Source organism: Cyprinodon tularosa, unplaced genomic scaffold (genome assembly GCF_016077235.1).
Source record: "Cyprinodon tularosa strain WSP-4 unplaced genomic scaffold, ASM1607723v1 ctg316, whole genome shotgun sequence".
Taxonomy (NCBI): domain Eukaryota; kingdom Metazoa; phylum Chordata; class Actinopteri; order Cyprinodontiformes; family Cyprinodontidae; genus Cyprinodon; species Cyprinodon tularosa.
The window spans coordinates 1072993-1097500 of NW_024039026.1; the positions used below are offsets into that span (position 1 = coordinate 1072993).

A 24508-nucleotide genomic window follows, 5' to 3' on the forward strand; every position below is an offset into this window, starting at 1 on the left:
GCTGAGACCGAGGCATTTCTTGCAAGACCACAAATTTATTTAACGTCCTCAGGCGGAGAGATAGAGCTCTGACTGAGGCATTTCAGTACATACCTTACAAAAACCCAACACACACTTCCCCCAGCATAAAGAACTTTCTCATGTTTGAATATTTGGAGGATAAACAACTTGAGTTCATCAAGGCCATTCCCTGTTAGGTTAATATATCTTTCACTGACCAGATGGATCTTCTGAAAACAGACACAAAGAGTAGCTAAAATCAATGATCTTCTCCTACTGAACTGTCAAATTTTCCAGAAAATTTGACAGTTCTGTGCATTATTTAATTGGATAATTTTATTAAGTGTCCATGTAAAAAAAGATCTGATTTTCTGATCAACCAATGTTAGGACTGGATTGGGATATTTTAGGCATGGAAACGTGGCTAGGGTTTTGGATTTGCCATCAAAAAGTGCTGATCTCAGTCCCAAAAAAAGTTTATGCCTAGAACCGAAAAAGATGTGTGTGACTCGGTTACAGCAGGGTTATGTCAGGAGGAATTGCCCAAATGCCCAGCAGATCATTTCACAATCTAATATACGGTACTTATACAGTTAAAAAAGCAGTTCTACCTACTACCTATTTCCAGTATTTTTTTAAATTCACAAGGTTACTAATTAAAGAAAATGATCTCTTATAAAATGTCTCTTTATTTTGAGATATTTTGAATTGCAAATCAAAGTCATTTTGCTAATCCCAACTGACCTAAAACATTACAAAATTATAACGATGATAGCTGCAACTTTAACTCCTCCAGTCCAGTAAGTGGCACAATTGCCTGTCTTGTTCTGTGCAGTTTGCCAGGGGGTAACCAGATCCATTTAATTTACCTGTCCAGGTGGAAGAAACCCCTGATGGACTTCTGAGCTCCTTTGCTTCCTAAAGTCAGCACCAAAGCTCAGAGGTTTGACCAATGTTTACATTTAGCTTTTTTTTAATGAATTTTAGCTTGAATCTGACAATCGTCATTTTAACATAATAATCCATAGCCATCCATCTTCCATCACGCTTATCCCAAGCTGGGTCTGAGGGGTGCTAGAGCCCATCTCCAGCTATATATAAGCAACTATATTATGCTAAATGTTTTGTTGATTTAAACTCTGCACCAGTCTAGACAATCGGCAGATTTTGAAAGAGTTAATTAATTAGATTAAAAAGTTGTAGCTATGATTTAATGTTAGAGAGTGGAAAAAACATTGCCCCAAAAATGTTAGAGTGTAGAGTATACAAATATCTATATTGAACTGTATATCTCCTTTGGAAAATATTTGTATTGAACTATATGGGTCTGAAGATGGCCAGAGTAAATATTTCAAAGCTGTCCCTATCAAACAGCATTCTGATGAGTCGAGTTAAAACTTTTAGTGGACTTCAATTTAGCTCAAAACAGCTATTTTCTGTGTAATTTGAAGCTGGGTTTTCATCATTTATTTAAACTGAACCCCCACCCCCGATGCCTTACTCTCTGGAGTGTGGCTCAGAGGTAAAAGGCATGACCTCGGGCTGTAGGGTGGCTGGTGTTCAGCCCGGCCCGCTGTGGAATGGGACGCAGCCGTCGCGTGAAAAGGAAATGGAGCAGGAAATTGGGTTAGTTTCGCTCGTTCCCCCTTCTTGTGTCTCAGAGCAATCCCCCTCCGAACATACGCACACAGACATACACACAGCCAGCGCACACTCAAAATGACACGCAAAAACTCCCTGGGCCCCAGCTAATAGTGAAAAGACCAGGGACCTCATATGTGTGTGAAAGTGTGTGTTTACGTCTGTTTGAGTGCAGAGGATTAGGGTTGTGTTCGGCCTAAGCCACCAAACACTCAATCTAAAGTCATCCATCCAGCTAGAAAGTGTGTGATTGGGGGCTGATGAGGGGACAGGGGACCTATTACACACACTGTTGGGCGCACGCAAAAAAACCCCAACCAAAACATGAAATAGGGAAAACACCAACCTCGCACACTGTTTCTGTGTGTAAATAGGGAAGATGATAAAGGTGTGCTGGCAGGAAACTACAAAGGCAGACAGGGAAGCGCACATTTGGCCATCACAACCAACGTCCTAACTCAGTCTGGGTGATAAATCTCTCTGCTCAGGGAATCGACTGGAACACAGATGCTCCAGGTAGCACACAAAATCTCTCTCTATATATATTTCACACACAGGCAAAAAAACACACACCTTATGTTGAGCTAACCTTTAAGGGACATTCCATTTACTTTAATTTAAATGACTTAATACAGACCCTGACCCTTGAGGCTGATTTGTACTCCTGGTCGTCTGTGTGTGTCGCAATGAATGCAAATGTGCCCCAGCTCCTTCCGCAGACCACTCTGGTGCACCTCTCCAAAATTGTAAGTGACCGCAGACAGTGCCGTAGACAGGAGGCCTCTGATTGCTCAAATCTACAACCCTTTTACATTACGCGTATTTCCTGTTTGGTACCTTACCAGCTTGTTTTGTTTGTATGACCGCCATGATGGGAAAGGACTCGTGAAGATGGACCAGCTAGAAGAGCGAGTTGTGCGAGAACGCTGGTACCCTTTTTCCACCTGGATCCCCGCTCTTTTTCACCCTCATGTCCCGACGTTGTCGCACAAACTTGCCCGCACGTCCTCACAGCCTCGGCCGTATCTAGACCCACAGCCAGTTTGTGATTGTCCCTCTTGCGTTGTGGCGTGGAACAACGTCAATATTGGGCATCTTCTTGTGACAAGCTCACTGCAACACACTGCTGCGGGGAGTATAACCAGGCCTTTACCCTAACTATTTCCAGCATATAGAGTACCTAACCATAAACTTAACCTAAACTCAATTAAGAGTCCTTCATCTAACCCCCAACTAAAGAGGAGAACCTTTTCTCACTGGGGCCAGTTGGTTGGTCTGTCAGTCCCCACAATGTCCCTAAGACAAGGAGGTTTCCACCCTCTGTCTGGAAAACCAATTTAAGTAAACCAAATGTCATCTGTGAACCAAACGTCATGTGTGAACATAAGGCGGTGGTACAGGTGTGTTGGTACAGGTTCATTAGGTTCTTCTGGATCCAACTTATTGTCAAAAGATTCAGACGCTTTTTTAAGTAAGTTGCCAGACGGACCTGGCTACCAGCTGTCAAACTGTATAACTGCAGGTAGGACTATGTCAGGAGGAGTTAAAAATTCAATTCTAAATGGTTCCTTATTTTAGACTGATCATAATGTCTGATTTTATAAGATCTTTCCAAGGACGAATGGTCAATCAATCTCTGGATTATTGGGATCTTGAAGCAGTTCCAGGAACAAAAAACAAAAACAGAAATCCTTGATAGGTTGTGTTTCATTAAGGTTTTTAAATCAACTTTAAGGTTACCTGCTGTAATCCTCCAATCTTGTGTCTGACTAATTATTCCTCAAAATTGCAGCTGTTTGTTGTTCTTTCAAGGACAACAACACACAATCATTAACTAGCCAGAAGACGGTAAAAAAGCACACACTCAATTTTGTTTGTGATTTTGAATTTCTCTTCCCTTAATTATGAACACAAGCCAGTCGAAAATTAGAGGAGAGGAACGCTTTGTGGTGTGCTATGGGTAGCAGTGTCTCTCATATAACTTTGTGTAATCAGTACGACATGTGGTCGGTTTCCGTGGAAACAATAATCACAGCGAAAATGGACATATTAGCCTTTAAATCACTAAAAACCTAATTTTCTCTTCTGTTTACATCAACAATTTTGATTTATATAGGCTAAAAATCCAATTGATCACAATCTAATTTCACCAAACCACATTGTGTTGACAAATCTTAAAATGCACAAGTTGTTATATAAATAACCCTATTCAAATTTACTACCAAGAAATAAAAAGCACCATTTACGTTTCCTGCAACTTTTCTCATAAGACAAACAAATTATAGAGTATATAATAACATTTTATTATCGATTGGTTTGGTCTTGACAAACATTACTAGTAGAGAGAACCACCCCTCCAGGAGCAATATTGGCACTTATTGAAATGGAGTTTATGAATTTTCACAGATAAGATGAAGACAGAGGAAAATGTTTGGTGAAGCTCGTCTAAAACCAGAACCAAGCATGTTCACATGACATAGGATGACATTTTTGTTGTTCTTAAAAAAAAAAAAGAAATATTAAACTCATCCTACCCTAACAATAACAAATAAAGATGTAATCTGCAAAATATATCTGTTATTTTCTTCTAAAGTAGAATCGGTTTCTTTAAGAGTAAAGACTCTGTTATGGAAATACAGACTATCAAAGCTGCTTGTGAATTTAAAAGTACCAATTTCTTTTGATTATTTTATGATTTGGCATGAAGCCTTGGCCGCACATCTGTGAGGGTAGCAGTATTGCATCCCATTTTTGTCTTTTGAAAAGAAACAAGTACATGAAAAGGTCACAGATGATCAGTTTGACATCCGCTGGGTTCAAACGGTCATCCTCAAATAAACAAAGGCATATGAAAGTCTATAGTTTCAAAAAACAGCCTATGTCTTTATTATGATGAACTTGTTTAAATATTGACACTCTTAAAATGAAATAATAAAGTACATGACTATGACTGCCTTTACTGTGTGGACCAGGAGTTTCAATGATGTCAACTTCTTGTCTTTCCACCAACAGAAAGCAGGCCCTTAACCTGCACTATGAACAAACAAACAGCACATCCATCAATCATTTCACTATTTCCTGCTCAGTGGGCTTACATTCTGCTGTTTTTGTTTTTTGCTTTTTTTTTTTAAACACACATAAATGCACACCTGAGAATAGCAGTCAAATCCATACTTCACTGTAAAATTGCTCTGCTTTTCAGTATGCATCTAGCTGGGGTGCATAGTATAGCTGTAGGCCTGACAGCCATTACACAACTTAATGTGTGTCTGTCTGACTGCCGCACCCACTCGCTGAAAACTGAGGATCCGAGAGGAAACTCAGGAAAAATTTTACTGCAGTTGACTTTTCTTTGTGCAACTGTTGAAAAATGTGATTTTGTAAACCAAATGGGAGGGGGCAGCAAGAAAAATATGGAAAAATTAACCCAACTACTGCTTCCTGTCCGGTTCAATTTGCATGTTTTCTAATCCAAAACAAGGCTTCATTGGGCTACTCTATAAAGCTTGGAACTCACCCCTATCCCTGACATTTTGAATTGAAAAAGTTTCCTGGATGGGAAGCAAAACATCTTAAAGGCTACGTTCACACTGCAGGCCTTGATGCTCAATTCCGAGTTTTTTGTGAAATCCTATTTTTTTGCCTTGCCGTTCATATTTCGAAATATACATAACATAAATACTGCTCTCCGCATCATCATATCCCATGGTTGTTGTTTTTCTTGCCGCTTCTGCGTAGCAAGACGCATATTTACTGACCTTTGTCAGGTATTAATGATAATTCAGACACAGGTCGCATTTGAAAAGATCAGATTCGTATTGGATTCAGGACCACATAGCCAAGTGGCCTGGGTCGGATTGGAAAAAATCGGATCTGTGTTGTTCAGACTGTCATGAAAAGATCGGATCCAGGTCGCATATTGGCAAAAAAAAATCTGATTTGGGTCACTTCAGGCTACAGTGTGAACGTAGCCAACGTCATAGAGAAGTCATATTTAAATGTCAAATCATTCTGGCTTAAACATGTGTATAAATGTACTCTTAATCAGACCACTGTCACAAAATTTTTAAAATGTATTAAAAAAAAAAAATTCCTATCTTAAAATCTGTGTTTTTTTTCCGTTATCTTATGCAGGCCAGTTAGTTATACATCACCTTGTACACCTAAATTCGGCCAGGTAATTTCCCATTGGGAACCTACTAGCACTAAGTTGCTAACTGGTTAACAAGATGCTTCCGAGACACCGGCCACAATCGAAATGGAAAAAAACACCAGAAAAATCCGGAAATTTAATGGTTGGAACAGCCATTTCCCTAAGACTTTAACACTTGGGAAAAAAAGTCCATTGGATTGTTTTTATTTAACCTTTTTTTGGAATGACTATGACCTGGATGACTGAGAATCTTCACCAGACACTACTATAGCTGCTAATATGTATGCCACGGGTTTTCAACATTTTCCAGGCCAAGTACCACCAAACTGATAACAAGATGAAGCGGGGACCCCCTAATTATATATATTTTTCATGAAATTGTGTTCTATCAAACTGGTTTTATAGTCACTCTATTACATATGGAGTAATGTAACAAAAGTAATTTCTCCCTGGGATTATTAAAGTATTTCTTATTCTGATTCCTGGTTAATGGGAGAGGTGTTGTGAATGAAACGGTGCCCAGCTTGAAAGAGCTCCTGTGTGTCGCTGAATGTGTGCATTGATGACTGAAGGACATCTTCTGCCTCCATTCATCTGTTTACTTCAGTGTGTTGAATTCATGTTAATGTGTATTTAAAGACATTTCAATTAGTGGAAAAAATTGCAGGGGGAATATAAATAAAAAGGCTAATCAACAAAAACTTTCGCGACCCCCCATGCAGTACCTCCGTGGAACCCCTAGGGGCCGTGGTCGTGTTGAAGACCCATGATCTATGCTGATCTCTTATTAACATATTTTTTTTGTTACTGTGATAATATAGATAATTGTGATTGATTTGGGTGCAATAATTCCACCATTTTCATATCACAACAACCCTCATTAAAATAAATGGCAATATGGTTTAATATTAAATAAATATCAAATACATAGAAAACACAATGAAATAAAAATAGATTCAAAAACCTTTCCAGAATAGTTTATAGAAATAGAAAGGTGAAGTTTCAATGCATCAATCTTACTCTGGCTTAACCTTAGAAACACATTTTAAAATAGCATTAACACAACTGATTTGACCAAAAAATAAATAAATAAAAACTGCAGCTTTACAACTCGGAGATGTCCTCTTAATAATGTAAAAGCAAGAGTATACTGAGGCATCTGGTAGAAAAGAAGTGAAAATGTGTCACAGCTTTTTATTAAATCACTTTCTGTCCCCAGTATTGGAGCAGAGTAGTTCATAATTTACATAATGCTGCATATTACATCAGTACAAAGTAGAACAGGATCTATATATGCTTTATAAGATGTGTTATCTTTGTTTTTTTGTGTGTCTGGGAGGCAGTGTGTTCCTCTCCAGGGTGTTAGATAACTAAGATAAGGCGCCTGGTACCGCTGGGCTGCGCTTCATGTGCCCGTTTCTGAGCATGGCAGCCAGACTCCGATTGGCAAAGTCAGTGAGGAGCCACAGGTTGGTGTGTTTCCAAATGTAGAGGTTCGTGTGTGTGTTCTCCAATATCTTTTTTTCTTGCATGTGCAGGTGTGAAGGAACAACTCAAAGGTCATCTGAGGAGGCACTGAAGCGTGCTGAGAGCCTGCCACCATACAGCTGCCACGCCAACTGGGCACAACCACACGCATGAAACCACACAGGCTTCCACACGGACAACCAGGCTGCTTGAACCAAACACACACAGAGATATAGGGAGGTACCCACAGCAAAGAGCAAACACTTGTCACAAGCGGGTCACTCACTCAGCAGACAGGCGAGCGCGTCTCGCTACTCTTTCACACTCGCATGCTTTACTCTTGGAACCACTTCACACTGGTGCAGCAGTGTGCATGCATGAACACGTGCACATATAATGTTGTGACCTTGGTTACAAACTATGTTTGTTTGAAACCTTGGACAAAAGGAGTCAAACAGGGAAGAGGTTTAATCAGTTTATCTCTCCCACAAACAAAGGGCAAAAAGAAAAAAGCAAATATAGAAACCAGCAACTTTTTATTTGTAACCCAAAAAACATCATGGAACATTCCTCAAATATTGTTTAGGGTCAGATTTCTTGTTTTTAGCTTTTGTTTTGGGAATGTCTAAGGTTTTTTTTTTGTTTTTTTTGTTTTCTGCCAGTGTTTTTTAAACTGCTTAATTCATAATGAAGTGTCATGAAAATTAACCTACAGGAAGAAAGTCTTCTCGAGATAATGACATAAATATCTTGTTATCACGGTTAAACCATTCATTGTTTTCTCGAGAAAACAGTTATTGATTTCTTGAGATAAAGAGATGATTTACCTGTATGAGCAATGAATGAATGAATGAGGCTGGCCAACAGCCCTGGATTCCCAGTCCATCAATGCCTGCAGGGCCCATCGTGGTACCGCGTTTGCACAAAAATTCAGTTTTTTCAGTTTCCTATTCCTTTTCACTCATTGTCAGGTTGTGGTGGATTATTGGATTGCATGGAATACAGTAGAAACAAATCCAACTGTTTTTCAAGAAAATCTTTAATCTGGTCTCATTTTTTGGGGTTAAGCACCTTATAGCTGTTACAGGCGTAACACCGGGGCAGTTCAAAAAAACACCCGATGCAAAGGCGCCGGAGGCATAGGTCTAATTGCTTGTTAATCAGAAGTGGAAGCAAATCATCAAACAACAACAGTGTCTTGTTACCTAAAAGTTAAACACAGGATTATTTACAAAATTGCACATAGGCTGCCATGACTTATAGCAATAAATCCTCTCCTGCTGTTATGATATTGAAGGATGTATTCAATTTTAACACACACCAATCATCTCATTATGATGAGGAAAATGGTGTTTTAATGACAAAACTATCATCTTGTTATAATGAGAAAACGGATTTCGTTTTCTTTAGATTTCTCGAGAAAAGTAGTTAATTTTCTATATGTGAGGGAAACGACCACTCACGGCTTCCATAGAAATCATTATATTTAAAACCTTACAGAAAATTTTTCTGGACCTTTTATTTTATCCTTGACTATCTTAATTATTGTTTTTTTTTTTGTGTGACCCCTGATCTGATACCTACCAATCTAATCCGATACCGATATATAAGTGGAGTGTTTCAGCCGATATTAATCCGATACTGCTGTTCAATGAATCAGCCGTGTGCCTTTTCATCTGATTGAAGGCATATAGATTGATATAAACATTGTTAACAAAGGGCAACAAATTAACAGAGATTTAAAGGTAATTCATATTATTTATCAACAAAGAAAGTGCAAATATTTTTTGTCACAGTATATCTATCATAGCTGTAAAAAAGATTTTTAAAATCCAAATAAAACTGGGTTTATACAGGAATGAGGAACTCTAATTTAATGCTTTTTAATGCTCTTTTAATTCTCTTAGAAATAATTTTAATGCCATAAACAAGTACTCATGACTCTCAATTATTATATATATATATATATATATATATATATATATATAAAACACGGCACAATCCTTTGTCATCTTTACCATCGACTGGCTGTAGCCATGTCCTGAATTCCTCGTTTTTCAGCCACTTTTGATTGAAATTAGCATTTTCTCATTTTCTAGCTTGTTCTCCTCCTCCAGCTTCTTTTCCGAACATACGATTAACCGGAAGCAGATCAGCGCAAACACACGGAACCAGTTATATCTCATATATCTGAAGAAATTGCTTTTATGAAAGTTTTCTTTTTTTTTTTTTTTTTTCATCAAAGCATTTTAAATGCCATGATAGTCACATTTAATGAATTTCAATGCCAATTAAGGCCTTAATTAAAAAATAATAATTTAATGACTTTTAATGACCCGCGGAAACCCTGTAAAACCAGACATTGGCGTCATGGTTACCATTAGATTTCTATAATTTCTTTCAGTATAGATAGCTTATTTGTTTAATAAAAACATGATATATTTTCTTTTATATTGAACTTTGTTGAAATATTTTTTTATGGCACTTAAGGTCTTACAAATTTAAAAATATGTAAGACATAGAATACATAGAATACAGAGGGAATCTGAAGTTGCACCCTCTAGCGGTCTCTTTGGAAAATAATTGAAATGTTTGAGCCTAGAGTCTAACAAGGGTTAAACCCCACCTATACTTCCCCGCAGAGCAAATGGTTAAATCAGCCCTGTTGCATCTTTCAAAGCAGCACAGCAGGAGGAAAGCAGCCAAAATGGAGTGTGCAGGAACTCTTTAATTTGTTATGGGGCTGAGGGGGAGTGAAATCAATGATTCAACTATCTTATCTGGCCCTGTGATACGCATCTTGTAAATACATTCTCACTTTCTCGCCCCCCCTCTACGCAGCTCCCCTCTCAATCTCTTCGGCACTTTGCTGTTATCATGGCGATCAATAGCGAGGTGATTAATATTCTTCTAGCACAGCCCACACGTACACACACGCTGACCTCCCTCATCAAGTAACTAAAGAAACGCACAACACACAAACAAAGCACACACTTGCAATATAGGTACAGAACGAGGGGCGGTGAGGTGCAGCGCTGATAACCTGCAGTTACAAGGTTAATGTGTGGTAGTACACATGCTCCATGTCAAGCAGGAGCATCACAGTCCCAACACTCCCGCTTCATTGTGTGCAGAGGTAAACAAAGTACCTTCTTCTGCTCATGAACCATGCAGTTTAAGCAAAAAGTCATAATATAGACAAAGACTTCTTTGTTGTAAGTTTAATGACCTAAAAAAAAAAAAATAACTTAATTAATGCATGGATACATTTACAAAAAAGCAAGAATACTTCTTTTCTAGAAAGTAATTTTAAACCAAAAGACTATCAGTCCTGCAATAAAAACACAAAAAATGATATTTATGTCTATTGCATATACGATACTGCATTCTATAGCATAGATTCCTTACATGCTCAAATTTCACCAGTCTATTGAGAAAATCCATAAACGATGTTGGCAGCAGTGCACGATGGTGCAGTCGGTATCATGGCTGCTTTGCAGCAAGAAGGATTCCAGCGTTTTGCATGTTCTCCCAGTGCCGTTTGGTGTAAGTTTACGCATTATTTGTGGTCTGTCTTGTAAGTAAGGCTGGGCTATGTGGACCAAAATTATCTTATTATTCTTAATTTGAGTGACGAGTCACAATATTTATCTCTGTTTTCTTTTTTTCTTCATAAAGTACATAAAGAATGGCATCTCTAAATCAAAGCTTTGCTCTAAAAGTCACAAAGTGCAATATAAGATATATATATATATATATATATATATATATATATATATATATATATATATATATATATATATATATATATATATAAAAAACTTCTTATTTGTCACTGCAATATTTATGCACTGCATCAAATGTAGGAGGTATAGACAATAGATTGATTGATGTCTATAAACAAAGTTATTAACCAATACAAAGAAATTAAACCACTAAGTATAAGATTGAAGTTACAGTTTCAGAATTTAGCCTTGAAAAAACTTTTTTTTTTTTGTGGTTAAAAATAAGGTTGCTGAACAATGCATTCATTCAGTTCTCTGGAGAGTGGGCAGAAGGGAAATTTGAGCACTTTGAAGAGTAATTAATAGATATTAGAGAAATTTCATATTACTTCTTTTTTTTTATCAACAACTATGCTCTATTGGGGACATATGGTTGTAAATCCCTCAATATTCATGAGATGGTTTATCGCTGAAGCTCTGCAGAAGGAGAGATCATGGCTGGAAATCCTTTTTTTCAGGTCCTGACATAAACTCCATCACAACATCTACTTGATAGGCCCTTAAAGGTTAAAAAAAAAGACTATAAACATTATCTAGATGTGCTATAGATTTGTTTTTATTCTATTAATAATAAACAGTTAAACTCAGGTCCAGTGCAGGTTGTATGCAAATTGAATTAAAATAAAAATGTTTACTTTTTCTTTCATTTCATGGAATAAATTATTCATCTGCCTAACTCTTAAGAGGCAGTACCACTAGTTGTCAACAAAATAATGAGTGTCTGTTGAAGGGAGTAAAATTTTCCACCACACTGGGAGTAAAGACAAGATAAGTGATGTGATTTTATTACTGCCATCCACTGGTCCTAAGGTGAAGTGCAGTTTTTCTCATCCTGAATGAAATCAAAGTCCCGGGGCCTTTAACAGTAATGGGACCAGCTTGCTTCACAGGGATCCTTATTTCTTTGGTAAAACAAATCCTGGGCCTTTAAATTCCAGGGCTTTCAATGGAAAAGGGGCTATTGTTGCTCCAAAAGTCCCTCTCCGCCTCTTTCTCCTGTTCTAACGCATTTTGGCTAAGAACATTTTGACTAATCCACTTGAAGCTTCGGTATCCTTCAGCTTGCCTACAAAATCATGAGATGATTTTCAAAATTGATCAGACTGAAGTCCCCCGATCTGATTTAATCAAATACTGGGATGTTATTGTTCAAAAAGCTTAACAGGTTTCCGGGGAAACAGGAAGTTTTCCATGCCAAAAAATTATGTTTTTTTTAAATTGAATAAAAGATACATTGAGTTGCAAACTCACTGACAAAAATGGTTTCACTTACCTTTTGATTTAACAGGATTTCAGTCCAGGACCAAGTAGTCAATATTTTAACAAGGAGAAGTATAGTGGAAGATAAATCTACAGTTTCTAACACTTATTTATCAATGTGGTATTTTTTCTATTTCTTCAACTAACGTTTTTTTTTTAATCTTTTATTCCAATTTCAGATAGTGCTATTGTCATTAATCTATTTCTATTTATGCTTTTTACATTTCTTTTCCAATTGTATTAATGGTTTTGAAGGGCACTGGCTCAGATAAATTAAAATATTAATAAGAACACCATTAATGCCTCTTAAAAATAAGGAAAAAAAAACAAAAAAACAAACAGAGTCCTTACAGAAAGTATTATTGCTAAACTTTGTTAATGGTAAAAAAAATTGCATTTAAGACCATTCTTGTCAACGATGCTGCTATTATCCTTACTGTTGAATTAATTAGCCAAACAACTCTATACTTATATGAGTTTTTTTTTTTTATTTATTCTTTATAACTGGTTTTGAAAAGAGATGGAGTGGCATTCATAACACCTGAATTAAACTGGAACATATTTATTGCTAAATAAATATGTTAATAAATAAATAAAAGCAGATAGAAATAAACACTTATGTGAAAACAATGCACAGGGTTTATACAGGAATGATTTAATGGAATGATGATTAATTTAAGGATTTTTAATGCTCTTTTAATGCTCTTAGAAAGGATTTTAATTCCATCAACAAGTAAATATGACTCATATATATATAGATGATGGAGGATATATATATAATCCTCCATCATCTTTACTGTAGACAGACTGCAGCCATGTCCTGAATTCCTCGTTTTCCAGCCACTTTTGTTGAAATTAGCATTTTCCGAACATATTTCTTCACGATCAACCAGAGGCAGTTCTGCAGCAACACACGGAACCAGTTATATCTGATTTAATAGATCTTACGAAATTGTCTTTTTTAAATAAAGCATTTTAAATACCATGATAATCTCATAATCCATTATTTTAATGCCAATTAAGGACTTCATTTATAAAATAAGAATTGAATGACTTTTAATGACCCGCGGAAATCCTGATGCAAACGAATAACAGAGAAAGGTGTTTTGAAACACGATCAGCATGATGAGTATAACCAAACATATTTCTGTGTACAGTTCTTAAATATCCTGTCATGGAAATACCCACTGCAACCATTAAGCTCTGAGAGTCTAACTTACATGACTAATTTCTGTCAGATTTAAAAGTGTCCTGCTCAAACATCTGACTGGCTTTAAATCAGGGAATAACAGACAGTTCCTGTGCAGGAAACCGTGCCTCAACACTGAGTGGCAAGGAATTAAAAATCTGATGCTCTAAAATGTTCACCATCTGAGCCTCTAAATCAAACTGTAGTGTTTTTCATGAGCCAATTCCAAACACTTTGTAAAAAAAAAATGTTCAGAGACAGATCTACAACTATTTATTTCAAGTATTTGAAATAAAGTAACTGAGCCACATGTGTAATGCTTTAATGGAATTTTTCCCATCATTCAGACCAGCCTCTAGCAATGAATCTCACCTCATAGTGCGCAAATCCCAGCCTCGAATGCTGGTGTCGTTTGCCGTGGCGAGCTGGCTGCAGTTGTGGTGCGGGCTCCATTTGCCAGAGGTGAACTTCAACTGACCTTTACCCTCAAGGGTGGCAGTGCTGGAGACCTGCAGCAAACCGGAAGACCTTTTATTAACTTGTCAATGCATGCATTGGAGTTTTTTTTAAATACCTGTGACAGGCCCAGAGGACCAGTGTACCGACACAGAATACTAATCATATGATGGAGCTTTCTGTCTGGGCTTTATTTACATCTAAAATAGTTATTATTTTAGTTTTCTTAAACAACTTTTAAAGCTGATGCTACTTTATTTATGAGTTTAAGAGTAACTAATTAGTCTTGGAGTAAATTACTGAAAAATACCCTATCATTTAATTTTTTTTTCATTCTTATTCAATATTCTAATTTCCCAGGAAAATGGATTTTGTGTCTTTAGTGTCTGCAGACTAAAAATATCAAAAACAACATCAGTAAAACATCTGATTTAAGGCTAGCTACAAGAGTGGACGGCTCAAGTAATTAACTAGAAAAATGACAGTTGTTTGACTCCTAATCTTACTCTACAGCATAATAATTGTAGTATTTTTACCCACATTCTGAGAAATTCATACCAGCATACGCTTATTTCTCACCTTGGTCTTTTGAAAGTTAAGTAACACATATATCTAATTAGGCACTATGGAAACTGTACACCCCCACTGGGTAGCCAATCTTTGATCGACTTACTTTATTTTACTCTAATGAGAAACTGGATTCATATAATAATTGGTCTAATTTCCAATAAAAAGCTACAACTGCAGATAAGAGCTTTTTTTTAACCAGGTAAAATTGCTGGGCTGTGGCCAACCAGAGTGTAAAATGTTATTCTGATGTTTAAAATACAAAAGGACCCATTTTTATGGAAATAAATATACTTCATTACCATCACTTACGTTATTCAATATAGATATTTTAGAAATTCTATTTTTATCTTCCTTTTATAACTGTGCTATTTCAAAGCAGAACCTCTGCATTATGACCTACTGGCCTGCAGTTCGCTTACAGGGAGAATCGTTTCGCAGAGGATGCCGTCTAATTAGCGCTTCACACAGCGCTGACTCATCTGCAGCATCCTTACACCTATGTTAGCATGCTATTTGTGGACTTCAGCTCATCCTCCAACTCCATCCCTCTGGAGATGCTGCCTGAAGCCTCACAGCCTGGGTTTATCTGCACCGCTTTGCTCCTGGATCAGTAACTCCATCACCAACCGGATCCATCGACCCAACTGTTTCTCAACACTGGCATGCTTTAAGGCTCTGTTCTCAAGCACACCTGTTTCCATCTCTTTACCTCAGATGTTCTGCTACTGTATCCACCCAACAATCACAATCATGGTTGTGAAGTCTTTTGATGAAAACAGTGTGGTAGGTCTCATTTCTGACATTTTTGACGACTACAAGGGGGAAGTCTCCAGGAAGAACCTTATTCTGAAAACCAGCAAGATCAAAGATGTCATAGTGGACTTAAAAAAGTTCAGAAAACTGAAAATCCTCCTCTCTGCATACAAGGCCAGGCATTCACATTTCCTTTGATCTCCCCGATACTGAGATAACACTTCCCACCTGGTGAAGAACACCCAACAAAGCCTCTTCTTCCTAATCAGGACTCTCCACTCACCTACTTGCAAACTTCTACAGGACCACAACTGAAAGTAACTCGGGCCTCCTCTTCAAAGTCTGATATTTTAGTCACATGTAACAGAAGGACTTATATCAGAAGAAGAGAGATAGACGCATTGCCACAAAGTTTTGTCATCCAGACAACATTAAATCAACAATAAAAAAACTTAAAAACAATTTCATCTGTGCTGTGAAAGCAATCACTGTCAAACACTCTTATCTCTTTAGACTGAACTAGCATAGCTACACTTTATGCACACACCACATACTAAATACCTCTGTACACTCAACATACTCTTTGCAACATTTATATGCAACATTTCATTCATTATGAGAGTTTATAATTTTTCCTTCTAAGAGTTTTTCATCTAATCTTTCTTCTAAGGGTGTTTAATATTTTATAATTTCCAACATGGCTCCAATTCTGGAAATGGGGGAGTGGTGACCTAGTGGTGAGGGCATAGGGCTTGGAATCCTGAAATTCAGGCTGCCCCAGTGCCACTGCACAGTGGCAGCCTGATGTCATAGATGAATAACAATAGTTCAGTGGGTGAAATTAACATACAAGTGCAAATCCCATCAACACCTCCTTTCTCTGCAAATCTCATTAAAAAAAATCTAAAATAAAAATCCGGGTGATAAAATCTTCTAATTGAATTGACGTCAATTCGGGGAGGTTGCCTTATTTGGTTCTGGCCTGTACTTTTGTCACGCCCCGAAATGGACATACAGACCAGCCCACTGATTAACTATCGTAAATACAGTGTTCCAGGCTGCACAGAGAAGGGGGGCTGCTGGGACTGCTGCAGGCGGGGGGGAAGCAATGGGCAACACCGTTGTCAAGGCTACCGTCACCTGGTCGGGTTCGGTCACTCCGTCCCCAGCTGTGTCCCTTTTTCGACTACAGTGCAGCACGTAGTTGACCAAAATCCCGGTCAACAATTTGATGTTTCAGTGAGTGAGTGCTTGTTGCTATGATGTGTCTTTGCTCAGCAGCTTCTCTCGTTGTAAACCAACCAATCAGTACAGCTCAACTAAATATTCATGAGCATACCATAGAAGGAAGAAAACGTTGTCTTATTCTAGGGCTCTTAACCAGGCTTGCATTAGGGCTCATAGAACAGCAAATATGCCAATTTCAGCCCCAACCACCAGCGGTCAAAATAATTTTTGACTGTGAGTTTGGTCCAGCCTCGATCAATGCCCCAGGCCCTAGAACCGGCGGGCCAATCACAAATTGAATTTTTGGATGCAAAGCGGGCGGGGTTTTGAGGGCGGGATGACAAAGCTGCGCAACGCTAGAGAAAAAACAACAAGGAAGGTGGCAACAACTATTGAACAGTTCTGGTTTGACTCAGCTTTGGAATCAGTTTTGGTCAGTCTTCCTGCTAACTTCCTGCTTGGATCAGTTTTGGTTTTGGTCAGTCTTCCTGCTGACATTTCGTTGAAGAGGCTCTACACTAATTAATTTTTAAGAAGGACGCATTCACCATTTTACCGACAGGCTGTTTGTTTACAGTAGGCTGTACTGATTCAAACAATCAGTACAGCTCAACTAAATATTCATTAGTATACCATAACAGGAAGAAAACCTCGTCTAATTCTAGGGCTCTTAACCAGGCTTGCATTAGGGCTCATAGAACAGCAAATATGCCAATTTCAGCCCAACCAGTGTTACACACCCCTTTAAAACACCCAAAGAATATTGGGTATTTTTGCCGTGGTTCTTTCTTAACAGTTAGTTTAGTAAAATTTTTAATTATACTGAACTAACGTATATCTGAGTTTAGGTCTCATAAAAACACCCTGAAAGGCATTCTCTACCAAAACTAAGCTTGACATTAGAAATGGTTTTAATTATGAAAGACACAAGTTTAATGTTAGCAGTAAAGAGACAGGTTTGATCTAATCTAGTTATAATTGATTAAGTTACTTTTTCAAAAAGGTCCCATGGCTTTTACTCAGTATTTCAGAGGGTAAAGATGTGTGGTAGAAGGAGGCTAACACTGCTGGAAAGTTTAAGTCATCCGTAGTTTCCTTTACATTTATTAGAATTTTACTTGTCAAATTATTTGTGATTTGCTCGGAATGATTTACACACAAGATTATTCATTTGAGAAAACATCTGCTGAGCTCTTAAGAACATTTAAGACCGATTACCAGATATTGTTTAATCATCGGGTAGATCGGTCAGAGACGGGAGTCAAAGTGGCATATTTACTGTTTCTCAAACAAACTGCAATATTTTTTCTAGATATTTTTTTCAAATATGAAAACAACAAAGTAAATCAAAGTCAAACTGCATAAAGCACTTCAGTGTATCAAGCATTTTTTTCTTGAAGAATGGAATCCAATTAATATAGAATGCTGGCTCTGGATATGTTTCCCTAAAACTTGTAATGCATCTAACAATTCCAAAAAGCACACCCACTCTGCTCCATTTTTCTCTGCTCCCTGACCATCTGCAGATTTTTATCCTCATCTTTCTCCCTTTCCCATTTCTCCAGCCCTCCCTCCTTCTCTCCCATCTCTGCCTGCTGGAGCAAAGATCATCGATCGGTCCGTCACCACACTGTTCCCTGGTACAATCTCATTATTTCAGCTAGGGAGGACAGAGGGGGAAGACGGCGAGAGGTCCATGGAGAAAGGGAGGAGAGAGACAGAGGGGATTAAAGCAAGAAGGATTAAAGGAATGAGAACAGAGCGGGTAACGAAGCAGAAAACAGGAAATAGACGTTTATCTGTTGTTAAGTTGGACTTTGCAGGGTTCCTAGATAAAAAAAAAAGCAGAAATCTTCTGATTCCACAATCAAAGAAAAAATACAGAAGTTCAGCAGTTAATATGTACAGTGGTCATTCTTCAAATATGAAACTTGCTTGCAGCTACAGTAGATGCGTGGATAGATAGAGCTAGGGATGGCTGGATCGAAGAAAAAGGAATGAGTGGATTAAAGCCGAACGGATGGATAGGTGGACCGAGGGACAGAAGGGTGGGTGGATGGACATATGGATTGATGGAGAAAGGAACGGGAAAGACAACGGGAAAGCAAAAAAACGGTTATAATTGAAACAAAAATTTTAAAAACACATTTTCCAAACTCAATACATTATTAATGAAAACACTGCCCACACAGGGTAAGAACCCAGAAAGAAATTGTATATCTCCACTCCTTTTGGGTTACTTTAGGTTTAATGCAAATCATTACAGGTTTTAGCTGCAGCAAAACCTTATCAATCCAAATTTTCAAAGACTAGATGGACTATTGATCAAAGTATGGTACATTACCATTCCAGTGGTCTGTGTCAAATAAATTCCAACACTTTCCAGATAAAGCAGGAATATGACATGGAGATCTGTAAAAAGGTCTGTAAATCCTGCTGTTTGGACTTGGAATGAGTGTGCCGCCACACAGAAGGGAAGATAGAGCTACAGCTAACACACAGATCTGTGCATGACAGTTGAAGTAAAAACATTTTCACACAAACGTTACAGTCAAGTTCTGCTACAATGAAATCTGGACAAGCAAGCTTTTAAGGTTATGGAAAACCTGAAACTCTGGAGTAAAGCATAGAAATGCTTGTCGTCAGTGCGAAGCACAATCGCAATATTAGTTGAAAACAATCGCAATTTAGATTTTTGGCCCTAAGCTACACGGTAGTTAGGATCCAACAGTCTCGGAGCTCCATTCCCCTCGTTAGAGACCAGGAGCTTTCCTGAACATCAGTGAGAAAACCTCTGCAGGAATCTTGCTGCACTAATGGTTCAACAGCAAAGCTGGAGTTTCGTGCATCCCAGCTTCCCAGCTTTATTAGTGCCCTAACCGAATTAGAGGCCCTAACAAGGCAGTACACACAACACTAGGGGACGCATTCATTTAGGAGGCTCTAATGCAGAGCTTTCTATCAAATCACCATGCAGTCATGCTTTCTTCACACTCCGATGGCTCAGTGTGTGTGCGTTGGTCGAGTATGAGAGCAGATGTGCGGGATGAGGTGTGTAGGTGTCCTCAATTTCACCAGTGAAACTAACTGATGAGTGCTGCAAACACACATGGACTTAGAAACAATGCACACTGGCATGCCTAAACCCCACAATCCTCTCTTATAAATGCATGCACACACATCCACATCCAACTCACAGAGCCGCTAATCCAGGCCAGGCCCAAGAGGGAGAAAGAGAGTCACACACAAACACACACACACGTCCATGCTGGGCTGGACATGACTAGAGATGAACACATCATCCTCCATCCAAAGTGGGATGAAAAAGGATGCAGGGAGGGAGGGCGGTAAGAAGATTAGCATTCTCATCAGCAGCTGAGGAATTCGTCTTGGCTGCCTAGCTCTCCCTCCTTTTTTACATTTTCCTTCTCCTCATCAACTCTGCTCTCCATCCTTATCCCAGCTCAGTCTTTCTTCCTCCTTATCTTTATTTTTTACAATCAGCAGTATCCTTTATTGCCTCCTCTTTTCCTTCCTCATTCTTTTCATCATATTTATTTCATGTACATTCACACCCACATACCCCAGTTTACTTCAAAGCAGGAGTAGTAATTGTTCAGTTAACTGGCAGTCGTGCAGATTTGGATCGCCTCTGTGTTCAGCTCGTTTACATGTTTGGATCACATCAACACAGCCTTGAAAAACAGTCGACATTTTTAAACATTTTGTCCCATTACAGCTATATTGTTTTTGATTTCTGAAGAGGTAACGTGCCCTTTAGAGTGCAACTGCATCGGAGTGTTTTTGCATAATAGGTCAAACAGATTACGTGTTTTTTTTCTCCCCCAGATCCACCATCCTTCTTCACACCTGTTCCAGGAGACAGATGTGCGGAATAATTTTTTGTTTCAGAGTTTGATGTGTTGCCATCAGCAATGAGATTTAGGAAGCCAAGCTGCAAATTAAACCGATTTAAGAACTCATTCTGTCCATCTGCTATCAGCACATTAAATATTGACAAATGAGGTTAGAGACTGAGTAGCTATTCTCTCAATTGAATTTAAGCATGATGTCCTTGCTGATGTTGTCTTAAATGTTCTGAATTATATGAGAACATAAAGTGTATTCAATTACAATCTAGTTCAGAGCTGCTTAAATTGCCACCGCCCGGGAGGAATGGTATAGCAATGCCTAATAACAATCTGAAAATACAGTTTGAACATTAATCTAGAGGATAATAATATTAAATACCGTTCATCTTTTAACCCTGGAAGATTTAGCCTTAAAATGCTTCAGTAACTTCAGTCTCTTGTAATGCGATGCATTTATTCATTCTTTCAGAATTTTCTTTTTTTCTATTGAAATAAGGGGTCAACCCCAGCTCCTGAAAAACAACCTCTCAACATAATCCCCCATTTACCAAATTTAAATGTGGCAAAACACACTAAGACAAGTACTCTTCTCTTGGCAAAGACCAAAGCCACACTTGTCCATCAAATTCACAGTTAGAGAATTTGATGGAGAATTTAATGGGTCACTCCAGAGAATGTCTATCCGCCGCTCTGTAAATGGCATGTACCTATATAGCAACTTTTTTCAAGTCAGGAGATTTGACCAAAGCGCATTACACTACATTCATTTACCCATTCACGCACACACTGATGGTGGCAAGCTACATTGTAGCCACAGCTGCCCTAGGGCTCACTGACAGAAGCAGGGCTGCCGTAAACTGGCGCCACCAGGCCCTCTGCATTGTCTACTGACCACCATCAGTAGACAATGCAGGTGAAGTGTCTTGCCCAAGGACACAACGACAATGAAAGTCAGAGACGGGGCTTGAACCGTCAACCCTTTGATTTCAGGGCAAACTCCTACACCCAACGCCACTGTCGCCCAATGGTAGCTTGCTTTACACCACTGCATCCAACACTTTGCTTCTTGGCCATGGAAACCCATTACATGAAGCACTCCAAACAGTAATCTATTTTTGTGTGTGTTTTGTGCGCCAATGCCATTTTTTGGCCTCGATACGGATACCTGATACCTGGCTGTGCAATATTGGCCAATACCAATACCACCAATTTATTGCTGGATCAGGGCCCTGTCCGATACTGGTATCGGTGCAACATTCGTTTTTTTTTTAAGGCAAGAGCTTGGTCTAGCACCCAATAACCTAACCAAAAAGGGAAAAAAAACCATAATGGTTACGAAAGCGGCTGGCTTGCTCAAGTGGTAAGTCACCCATCCTGCTAACAGGAGGAGGCCTGGGTTTGTGTCCCAGCTGTGGGGGATAAGCTACTAGTGAGAGTCCTTCACGCTAATCCCTGGTTTGGGGAGTGGTGGCCTAGAGGTCAGGGCCACCACAAACCCTTAACCCCCACACTGCTCCCTGGGCGCTGCACAATGGCAGCCCACTGCTCCCCAAGGGGATGAATTAAATGCAAAGAGTTAATTTTGTTGCTCTGTACTTGTGACAGTGTAATCACAATAAAAAAAAATGCTTTTTAAAACAAATAATAATAAATAACCATCTATTACCATGTAAAAAATGTAAAAAATATTGAAATATCCTGCAACTAAATAGAAGAAAAACTGTAATTATGAATGATGTTTTGATTAAATTGCAGGAACATGGTGGTAAAGGGGTAAATCTAAGCACAACAAGTTATTAAACATTTCCAACTGGATACATTTTCTATCCAGTTGGATAAAACTGGAACCTCATAACATTTTCATAATAAAATGACATTGAAATATATATATTTTTTATTTGTGACACCAGCAGCTCAGTGTTTATAGCTAATGTTCAAGTTAAAAATTAACTGTAGTGGAATCAATATAAACACAAATCCAATTATCATATTCCATTTTTTGTGTGTTTTGTAAAAACTATAGAGTTCATGGTGTGGACTTTATAACTAAAAATAAGGGCAGCAGTTTTCAGTTTTGGAACACAAATTGAAGAAGGTAAAAAAGAAGAAGCTTTTTCTCTCTATAATGATATGACCTAAGCCAGCATAAGTAGCTCTACCAGATATTCTGACTGCCCGCGGTTCCACTTATCTGACCTGCAATGAGAAAAACTCCAATATACTTTTAGACTCCAAGATGGACTTGTACTCATGTCTGAGCTTGTTGCCCTTTGTGTGAATCTACATAACCCACTAATGAGTCACACACTTCATATTCCTCATCACATCTGGCTTCTAATGGACCAGCACACACACATACAGCCATGAAAGCCGGCTGACACATCACAACTCGATTACTTCTTCCCCAAATGCATTTGCACATGACACACACCATTATTTTGTGGCTTTGAATACACATAATGGCCCTTCTAAGTGCAAAGCTGGCAAGTTGGAGACGGTGAATTTACAGTGAAGAGCCTCTTCACCTTGCATTACGAAGGACACAACCACAGGCAAATTGACCACAAGTATTTACACTCAATTTAGTTACATGTTTTTTTCCCTGTGTATTAGGGTCATTAATGTGTATTTCTGCAAGCTAGGGGCAACTCTGACAGGCAGTGTTGAGTAACATTTGGGGGGTTTTCTCCTCTCCTATTTCAATCCCATGATCTTTTCAATAGCGAATTTTCTACAGCCCTGAATTTAGCATTTGGCCAACATCATTATTTTCTTTTCATTTTTAAGCAACACAGTGCATTGCAAAAGACATATGCAATGCAAAAGTATTCTCACCAATGAAATTTTGCTCGACACTACAAACACAAATTTTTTAACATTTTATTTCAGTCTTTATGCTTTTAATCACACAATGTAGACTGTATTTATTAAAGTCATACGGAAGCAGCTGTTCCAACCGTTGCATTTCCGAATTCTCCCGAGCGATGCCCGACTTTACATGAGTGAATAAAGTGAATGTGATTGGTCGATTATCAAGGGGGTGGGATTGTTGTGGCGGAAAGTTCACCAGCATATTTGGTTGTGGACGGTTTGTCGGAAGCATCTTGTTTACCAGTTAGCCACTTAGTACTAGTAGGTTCCCAATGGGAAATTACATTGGGATCAACTAGCACTAAATTGGTGACTTAGAAACGCCACTGTCAAGGAAACATGCAAGAGGAGGAGAGTTTTGTGTCAGAGGTCGTGGATGAGTCTCCTCTGTCATCCATTTTTCATTTAGAGGAGGAAAGCGGGGACGAAGATGTTGTTGAAGAGGACGCCAGGGTGGCAGAAGCTTGGTTTGGTGTAGAAGGCTTACAGCTGTACATGTTTGAGCCCTTGCCTCGCAACGCTGCCAGTTCTGTTAGCTCTACGCCTGCTGAAGGCACAGACGTCCATCCCCGTGAACACTGGGACGGAACTCAATGGGAAAGGAAATTATTTTTATTACCTATTTTAACCGTTGCGTGTATTGGCTGCGAAATATGAATCAAGAGGCTATGACCAAAAAAAATTGATTGCCAGATGACCGTTGATATATGACTGGTCAAATTTAGGTGTACAAGTTGACATAAAACTAACTAACGTCCTAACGTATGTAAGTTAATAGGTATTGTGGAGGACTTTTTCAAAAAAAATGTGAGTGCGAGGGCGTGCACGAGCCCATTTCTCCTGATGCAGGCCCTGTTTAAAATATGGTGTTCTCAAAACTTATTCAAGCTTACTGCGTCCACACACAGCGGGGACTATACCCTATTCATCGCTTTTCCTGACATTTTGAATTGAAAAATGTCCCAAAAAAAGCTTTGTCTTCAAACTTGGTAACAAAGTCCAGTCGAGTGTTTTTAGTTTCTTTAAGACCTTTAAACAACTCTTTATTTATTTTTTGAATGACTATGACCTGAATGACTGACAATCTTCACCATATATATATGGTGGACTTTATGGCAAACTCAGTTAACAGACTGTTCTGAGATATGATCACTTCTTTTTGCTTTGTTGGTCACCTTACTGGTCACCTTACTCCTCCTACTCCTCCTGCGGCATCTTTGTTATTAGTCGACGCTGTCAGGTAGCGGCAGCCTATGGCGACAGC

General features: G+C 38.6%; 1 protein-coding gene across 2 annotated transcripts in view; it reads right to left on the reverse strand.

Moving 5' to 3' along the window:
• Positions 1 to 24508, reverse strand: part of eipr1 (EARP complex and GARP complex interacting protein 1) — an 84973-nt gene that overhangs the window by 17507 nt on the left and 42958 nt on the right. For both annotated transcript variants that reach the window (XM_038292700.1, XM_038292699.1), the window contains one exon: positions 13868 to 14004. In XM_038292700.1, the coding sequence (XP_038148628.1) occupies positions 13868 to 14004 (137 nt within the window). The remainder of the gene's footprint in view (positions 1 to 13867; positions 14005 to 24508) is intronic.